Source organism: Perca flavescens, chromosome 8 (genome assembly GCF_004354835.1).
Source record: "Perca flavescens isolate YP-PL-M2 chromosome 8, PFLA_1.0, whole genome shotgun sequence".
Classification (NCBI taxonomy): domain Eukaryota; kingdom Metazoa; phylum Chordata; class Actinopteri; order Perciformes; family Percidae; genus Perca; species Perca flavescens.
The window spans coordinates 25,266,205-25,274,511 of record NC_041338.1 but is presented as its reverse complement, the minus strand read 5'-3'; the positions used below and the strand labels follow the sequence as shown (position 1 = coordinate 25,274,511).

General features: G+C 39.4%; 2 protein-coding genes across 5 annotated transcripts; both read left to right on the top strand.

Moving 5' to 3' along the window:
* gtf3c6 (general transcription factor IIIC, polypeptide 6, alpha) lies at nucleotides 1-3,683 on the top strand. Of its 3 annotated transcripts, none has more exons than XM_028585492.1 (6): nucleotides 1-166; nucleotides 617-697; nucleotides 821-884; nucleotides 1,736-1,780; nucleotides 2,405-2,512; nucleotides 2,734-3,683. In XM_028585492.1, exons 1-6 carry the CDS (start codon nucleotides 143-145, stop codon nucleotides 2,862-2,864), a joined length of 453 nt encoding a protein of 150 aa, XP_028441293.1. In that variant the 5' UTR covers nucleotides 1-142; the 3' UTR covers nucleotides 2,865-3,683. The 3 variants fall into 3 exon arrangements, with proteins under 3 accessions (XP_028441293.1, XP_028441294.1, XP_028441295.1); XM_028585493.1 differs by having other exon boundaries at nucleotides 4-166; nucleotides 2,737-3,683; XM_028585494.1 differs by lacking the exon at nucleotides 1-166 and adding an exon at nucleotides 193-349.
* A 188-nt stretch (nucleotides 3,684-3,871) lies between these two features.
* Nucleotides 3,872-7,929, top strand: calub (calumenin b). Of its 2 annotated transcripts, none has more exons than XM_028585490.1 (7): nucleotides 3,872-3,996; nucleotides 5,007-5,254; nucleotides 5,439-5,632; nucleotides 5,764-5,930; nucleotides 6,023-6,083; nucleotides 6,263-6,462; nucleotides 7,195-7,929. In XM_028585490.1, the coding sequence occupies exons 2-7, from the start codon at nucleotides 5,034-5,036 to the stop codon at nucleotides 7,297-7,299; spliced, it is 948 nt and encodes a 315-aa protein (XP_028441291.1). In that variant the 5' UTR covers nucleotides 3,872-3,996; nucleotides 5,007-5,033; the 3' UTR covers nucleotides 7,300-7,929. The 2 variants fall into 2 exon arrangements, with proteins under 2 accessions (XP_028441291.1, XP_028441292.1); XM_028585491.1 differs by lacking the exon at nucleotides 3,872-3,996 and adding an exon at nucleotides 4,041-4,141.
* Nucleotides 7,930-8,307: the final 378 nt, after the last annotated feature.

Sequence of the window (8,307 nt, the reverse complement as noted above, 5' to 3'; positions counted from 1 at the left end):
AAAACGAAAACAGAGGGCTTCTCGGGCACCGTAGATTCGCGGAAGTTGTAAAATAAAAAAAATAAAAAGATCTGCGATTTATGTATGTAAAATTGTATTTACGTTAATTGCTATCATCCATCTTTGTTCCAGGACTGTCAACATGGAAGATGAATGGGAAGAGGAGGTACGAAATACCATCAGCGTAACGTTATTAGCGTTTACAGCGCAGCGGTAAACTTACCAACATTAGCATCATTTGGCTAGCATGGATAACGTTAGTTAACGCTAGCCTGGGGGGGTCCTGATGGAATGAGGACTATGCTACCACTGGTTTAATTTCACCATTATGTTAACTTTAACCTTTCAAGTAAGAGCTTCGGGGACAAACTTCCTACTAAATATTGCTTTGGGTTGTAGAGTGTAAATACGTGCGTGGGACTCTGAGATATTCATTCTCTGGTCCAAATATTGTGTAAGGACCCCTGGCAATGTAAATAGTTAACTATATTGTAATTATTTTATGTTTTCTTCTCTATGCTATTTTGACTGTTGCAAAATCTAAATTACGCTTTATTTGTAGAGAGTGTCGTTGTGTTGGCCTACAATCCCTCTTTTTGTCTTTTCGCTTGTTTAGGAGCAGCTTGTTGTGGTGGAGCTCTCTGGTATCATCAACAATGACTTCCTGTCCAAGTGTCGAGGCACATGCAAGATTCTTGTGAGTATCAGATAGTAATGCTTTGTGGTAAAGAAAGAGAAGAAGCCTGGCCATCATGCATTACATCAATATCTGGTCCCTATCTGCAGCGGTTACTAAACAGCTTTTGTCCATGTGTTCTAGGACATTGACAGCGAGAAGCCCATGATGCAGGTTGGACAATATGTGTTTGCAGGAGAATATGAAAGTAAGAACGCAGCTAAAAATCTAAGGAAAAGCATACAGACTATTGTGTAGCTTAATTTACTTGTGCCTGCTGTTAAAACAAACTGCACTCTCCTCCTTTCTCGCTTCTAAAAGCAAGTGGTCATGTTGGAAACGTCTTTTTACACCACCTCCCAAAGAGTCATTTTCTAACCTGAAATGCTGTCATCACTGCCAGTGATGAACTTTTGTGTAGGGCTGCACAATTAATCGCAATTGTATCGAAATTGCAATATGGACTAGTGCAATATCCAAATCGCAGGGGGGTGCAATATTTGTTAATGGCAAAATATGTGTCAAACCATTCTGAATTGAGTATTGTGGTGCTGCAGAGATGTCTCGGCCTACAAATTGTATCGTACCGACTAAAGAAAAAAATCTTTGTTTGGTATAGATCCTCGCAAAAATCACACTATAATCATTTTCATTTCTTTCAGTGTTAATAATTTTCAATGAAAATGAGAATAATGATACAAAAACGATCATTCCCTCCAATATTGTGAATCCTATCGCAATCGCAATATCAGTCAAAATAATCGCAATTAGATATTTTCCTTATATCGTGCAGCCCTACTTTTGTGGTTTCAGTAATAACGAATGGCCCAACTGCACCCTCAAAAGTCCGAATATCATAGAGTCAAGAACATTACTAATTACCTTATTTTGCAATAGAATGTATGGAAATGGAGGCAAATTTTTAATAAACATTGTTTGTCATAAGGTTGCTGACTATTTTTACCAGCACAAAAGGCCTCCATGAACTCCCACAATAGATTTTGATCATAAAAAGGATGTTAAACATACATTTGACTCGCTGTCCTTGCCTCTTGTAAGACGCCTTGGGAACTTGTGTGCTGTTCGAGGAGGGACCACAGAAAGGTAAGGTTCTCCATATATTTTCAATGTACAGTACAGGCCAAAAGTTTGGACACACCTTCTCATTCAATGCATTTCCTTTATTTTCATGACTATTTACATTGTAGATTCTCACTGAAGGCATCAAAACTATGAATGAACACATATGGAATTATGTACTTAACAAAAAAGTGTGAAATAACTGAAAACATGTCTTATATTTTAGATTCCTCAAAATAGCCACCCTTTGCTTTTTTTGATAACTCTACAAACCCTTAGTGTTCTCTCAATGAGCTTCATGAGGTAGTCACCTGAAATGTTTTTCACTTCACAGGTGTGCTTTGTCAGGGTTAATTAGTGGAATTTTTTCCCTTATTAATAAAAAAAGCAAAAGGTGGCTACTTTGAAGATACTAAAATATAAGACATGTTTTCAGTTATATCACACTTTTTTGTTAAGTACATAATTCCATATCTGTTCATTCATAGTTTTGATACCTTCAGTGAGAATCTACAGTGTAAATAGTCATGAAAATAAAAAGGAAACGCATTGAATGAGAAGGTGTGTCCAAACTTTTGGCCTGTACTGTATGTATTTTTTTTTTCTTTCTTTCACTTATTGTCCATTATGATTTTGACACGTCTGCAGAAAAAGCAGACAATGTTCCAGAGCTCAAGTACATGTGCCACACTGTGAAGAAACTGATGATGCAACGAATCTTCCTCGTTGAGAAGAAAGACGGAGAAACCAGCACAGGTCAGCCAGAACAGCTACACTCCCCATGGTGCAAATTCTGTTGTGATCTATCTTTTCTACTACAGTTAATTTAACTTGTGTTTTGTGAAACCCATTCTTATACAATGTTTCTGTTTAGGAGTAGCTTGACCCAACTCTCTTTATATTATGCAGCTTTACAAATAATCCACTTTGCACTACATTGTTAAAAACCTGAATATGGCCTTTTTGTGTTGTCCCAGCAGGAAGTGTTGATAGTGGTGAACAGATGAACACAACTTACCAGTCCGATCAAGAAGAAAATGCCAACCAACAGGGAGAGACAGAAGATGATATGGGCAAATCAGATTTGGAAGACTCAACAGTGGGCTGAGAAATGGAGGCCTTGGCATATTATGACCTCCCTATACAAGTGTAGAGACACACCAGCATTTGCGAAGCTGTAGGAGACTCCATGTCTGAAACAGACAATTCAAAGACAGTTGAATGTATACAGTTCAGCAATAACAGCAGGAAAGCGTCAGTGTTAATGTAAACATTGCGTTGCTTTCCTTTTCCAAAAACATGTATTGCCTCTTCTTTACTGGACCTCAAAATAAGTGAATTTCATATTTGATGTGCAACATAAATATGGCTAAATGACACCTAAAGGGAAAACAGTCTTGTACAAATTATCATGTAAATCCTTTCTTTCCACATAGGAAGGGTCTTGGGAAGGACAGTCACAGAAACGTGGCCGGAGACCTCAGCTTAGCAGCAGGAAGTCCTGTCATTGTGCTTTTATGATATCAATTTTTGTTTCCTCTGATCATGATAAATCATTATACTGTTTAACCAGCAGAGGGAGAGAAATCTGCTTGAGCTGCAGGGTTATAGTACATCATTTATACATTCAAAGAAGTGAGGGAGGAGTACCTGACTTAAAAATACAAAGTCACTATTTTTCTGATTTATGATGAATGTACTTTGGCTATTGATTTGCTGTATTAAAGACAACAAAAATAAGGCATTTTTCTTTTGAGTGGCCTCAGTCTTATTGTGTTGTTTTTGTTGTTGATGTTTTGCTTTGTGGAATTTCTGCCTGAGGAGATGTGGATTTGGCATTTGGTTACAGAGAAAAAGGCTGTCAATCAGGCAAAATCCATTTTTATTTTAGCTTTCAAGACTGTAAATAAAGCTCTACTGCAGTTTATGGTGTTTGTCTTTTGTTTATTTGAATAATACGCGAAAAAATTGTTAGTTTGGGGCTGCTTTCTTGGACCTGTCCCATACACTGTGGCGTTTGTTTTATGAATGAGCGAAGTTTTGTTGACTTTGAGGACGTGGCGGTTCTCGGCCAATCCAATCACCGATGCTCCCTTAAAGTGGACCAGTGAGCGAGCGACATCGCACTCGCCTTCTCAGCGCCTTATTGGTCGGCTGGCGTTTTAGCACAGGAAGTGCATGGGTGTGTTTCCGAGGGGGCGGGACTTAAACTGCATCGAAGAACTTCCCTGAAGACACCGGTGAGTTCTCTTTATAAATTGTGGTTTAAAATTCAAAAAGTAAATAAAATGTGTCTCATATTGTTGGCGTTTAGACAGACGCAATACGGACATTAAATAATTGCTTATTTGCTTTCACTGGACGAGTGAAATTGCAGCTCAGCAGGTAAAACTAACGGTACGCTAGGTTAGCCAGTCGAATGTTAGTCCCCAACCTTTGATTTTGGATGTTAACGGTAGCTAACTAATTGGAAATAACGGCCACAAGCTGTTGCTACTGACTCGTTATACAAACACGATGGCAAGATTTAGCTAGCTAAGTTGTCGCGACGTGCAAAAGTGAGACTACAGATACTGTGCCGTGTCACACGAAAGCAGCCACGTTAGCAATGAGCGTCTTTAAGTTACATTGAGAGTGGCAAGGTAGAGATTTTGAAATTGTCAAATAATAATCTTTTCCCCTCTAAATACTGCATTCAATTTGCTGCTGTCATAACAATAACGTTACCCTCTATTTATACAAACTTGGAATGCTAGCAGATGATTTTTGAATATGTTCTTGTGAATCACTCTAAACAGCTTAGACATAGCGTTAACCATAACATTCTGTTATGAATGTAGGATTAAATTGCAGGGCAGTTGTATTATACTGCATTGGTTTTAGCTATGCTAGTTGTACCTAATGATAGATTTGAAATGTTAGTTAAATAATGTATAAATTGTTTTACATGAATGATAATGTTAATATTTTTGAGAATTGTTGAGCTAGTGTTAATACACTCTATGGGATGTGAACTTCTACAGCATACCAGAGGTGGGACAAATAAGGGATTGCATCAGCTAGAACAGATTAGCCAACAATTCCCCTCTCACATTTGCTTGCACTGAGTCATGCACTTTTAAACTTGTATGCACAGAGTTAAGTAGTACAGAAGGGCACGATTAACTAAGATATGTAATACAATGTTTTAACCAGAATGCCCTGTTTGAGCAATAACCACAGCTTCCTGGTGTCTTCTTCTTACCCCTAGTTCAGACAGCGTTTGCACGTACGCAGGATGGAGCTGCGACCACTTGTAATGTGCTTTGCTCTCTGTGTGGTTTACGCCACCAGCAAACCCACAGAGAAGAAGGACCGTGTTCACCACGATGAACCCCTCAGCAACCGAGAGCATGATGATGTGGAGAACTTTGACTATGACCATGAAGCCTTTCTGGGACAAGAGGAGGCCAAGACCTTTGATCAGCTCACACCAGAGGAGAGCAAGGAGAGGCTCGGGTAAGAATGCATGTCAGGGAGACTGTGCATATCTGTTCTTATAATACTGGGAAAATATGAAGTCACTGTGCTAATTACCTAGTTTCTCCTCAAGGAGCAGTCAAGTTAATCTGAGGTGGCACACCACCGGATGATGTGAGGGAGCAAACTGATCGTCTGCCAAATTTCTTTCATTTATCTACAGCATGTTGGTTGAACGTATAGATGAGGATAAGGATGGCTATGTGACCGCTGAGGAGATGAAGAAGTGGATCAAGCATGCTCAGAAGAGGTGGATCTACGATGATGTGGATCGACAGTGGAAGAGTCATGACCTCAATGGGGATGAGGTGGTGTCCTGGGAGGAGTACAAGAACGCCACATACGGATACATTCTTGGTATGGCTGCAGACAATCTTTTTTTTATACACTTGATGTATCCCTGAAGTATCACCTGTGTACTGCATGGACACACATTTATGTTGCCACACATGCACACTCCATACAAAGCTGTGACCTTTGACTTGCAGATGATCCCGACCCCGATGATGGCTTCAGTTACAGGCAGATGATGAATCGCGATGAGAGGAGATTCAAAATGGCCGACCAAGACAATGACATGAAAGCCAACAAGGAGGAGTTTACAGCCTTCCTTCACCCCGAGGAGTACGATCACATGAAAGACATTGTAGTGCTGGTGAGTGACAAACGCACACAGGTGTTAAATGATGACCCTAACACTGTTTAAAATCCATTCTCACTGCCCTGTGGTCTCTTTTCTAACTATAGGAAACTATGGAAGATATTGACAAGAACGGAGATGGTTTAATAGACTTAGACGAGTACATAGGTGAGTTCTAGCCCATTGTCCTTTAAGCATCATCAATTTGTACCACACAATTGTGGGTTGTTACTGGTGGAACACTAATGCAGATGGATAATACACAGTTAAGGTATTGGTCATTGTTTGAGGAACCCCTATGAAATGATCATTTGCAACATCATCAATGCCATCTTTCTTTGCTCTAGGTGACATGTACAGCCAGGAGGGAGACGCCACAGAACCTGAATGGGTGAAGACAGAGAAGGAACAATTTACTGAATTCAGAGACAAAAACAAAGACGGAAAGATGGACAAGGAGGAGACCAGAGACTGGATCCTGCCCAGTGACTATGACCATGCTGACGCCGAGGCCAAGCATCTGGTCTATGAGTCGGATACAGACAAAGTACGTACTGTAGAACTGTAAATTATTTCAAATTTCATGAGAAATGCACAAGTTCTAATGAATTTGACGTGCTGTCTTATTCACTGAATATTGGGGGGGGTGGAATTGAACTGCGTATGTGAAACCACAGTATTAATTTAAGTGTGCCTTTACAGTATGTGCAACAAGTAGTGGTAGAATGTTTTGATATTGCAATGACAATATGACACTCAAAGAAGCACATACAACTATTAAAGTCTAGATTCATACAAATACTTATGAAATAATGAGTTTGCTTTTAGCAACTCACTCAAAATGTTTGTTTCATGCCTACCTTTGCTTCACTGTAAAAACCATTGTGTGACACTTCATGTCTTTCTGTCCCAGGCGCGTAATGTAAACAGTCATATCTTAGTTTTGTGCATATTTTTTTTATTTTTATTTTTTTAAACCTTGCAAAGGAGGATCTTAACAAAGCATGATAAATGCAAGAGATACAGGCTTTCATCTCAGTCCTGTCTGTGTTGTAGCCCTTTGGGATTTGTTTGTGTAACTATGATGAGAAAATATCTTATTTATTGTCTGCACCCAGTGATGCAATTGCAAATCACACAAGACATACCAAATACCTATGGTAACACATAATGACAACAAGTACCTCCATGTATTGGTAACAGTTCTTTTTTTCTGAATAATCTTTTTGTACTGACACAAATACAAGGTTTATCATGTGTGTTATTCTCCCTCCGTCAGGATGGCCGCCTGACCAAAGCAGAAATCGTGGATAAGTACGACCTGTTCGTGGGCAGCCAGGCGACTGACTTTGGAGAGGCTCTGACTCGACACGACGAGTTCTAACATACACCTGCCTCCAAAGACTCTGTGTTCATTTTGTGTACCACCTTAGTCCTCCGACAGTCGATGGAGTATTTCAAACGAGATGAGCTCGCCTAATCCAACGCCACGGACAGTAATTTATTTGGTTTGTTGAATGTGTCCCAGTGTACACACGCTAACAGTGTGTCGTCATGCTCAGTTGTGTGTAAGATTGGGATATATCGCCAGACTTTGCTCTGCTTCCACACACTACTCTTCCCATTTTCTAGGTCAGGTGAAGAACAAACAGTGTTAGATGATGATTTGTTTTTCTTTTGAAAGAATAATTTTATGAAATAGCCATGTTTTGTTATAAAACCCTAAAAGAGCAAGTTTAAGTTTGCAGTGTACAGAGTACTTTGTCGTACCTTTTCTTTTTGCAATGCACTGGACTGTGAAGAGTAAAGCTGATGTCTAGCTAGTTTTGTTCTACGGAATTTGTTCTACTCCTCTTGTCTAATCATGTAATCGGGCCCAAACTGAAAAGTAGTTTCTGATTCACTTGTGCTTTGTTTTCATGTCTTTATTGATCGTAATGCTGGAGTATAGGGTGTTTTGGAATGAGGAGTAAATATTAAATTCCAGTGACGATAAAGACTATTTGGACTAGTGCAATACAGTATAATTAGTGGGACCGCGCTGTGTTTGCTATACTGGTCCCCAAAGCATCCATGTTAACACAAGCCGTGGGTCCCACATAAGGGCGGGCTGTGTGTTAGTTGAAGGAATTAAGAATTTCTGATTTAATGACTGATGGATGCTTTGTCCTCGAAGCTGCCTCCTTTCTTTTTTTTTCTCATCACCTTAATAGTGTGTGTGCGTGTGAATCTGTGTGTACATATATTACATGTACTCTTAATTTTTTTTAATGTTTTTGTTGGTTTCAGCTGAACAAACTAATTTGTGTGCCAAGGAAACACCTTTGTCCTGTTTTGTAAGCTGTATAAAAAAAAAAGCTAATTTCATTTCAAACACGTCCCCCTCCTAAAT

Bases quoted from the DNA above. Each gene is read 5' to 3' on its own strand.
- gtf3c6 (XM_028585492.1), top strand. From the start codon at position 143: ATGGAAGATGAATGGGAAGAGGAG. The intron at 698-820 runs GTGAGTATCAGA...CATGTGTTCTAG, and splicing joins GAGGCACATGCAAGATTCTT to GACATTGACAGCGAGAAGCC. The intron at 1,781-2,404 runs GTAAGGTTCTCC...ACACGTCTGCAG, and splicing joins CGAGGAGGGACCACAGAAAG to AAAAAGCAGACAATGTTCCA.
- calub (XM_028585490.1), top strand. From the start codon at position 5,034: ATGGAGCTGCGACCACTTGTAATGTGCTTTGCTCTCTGTGTGGTTTAC. The intron at 6,084-6,262 runs GTGAGTTCTAGC...TCTTTGCTCTAG, and splicing joins AGACTTAGACGAGTACATAG to GTGACATGTACAGCCAGGAG. The intron at 6,463-7,194 runs GTACGTACTGTA...TCCCTCCGTCAG, and splicing joins ATGAGTCGGATACAGACAAA to GATGGCCGCCTGACCAAAGC.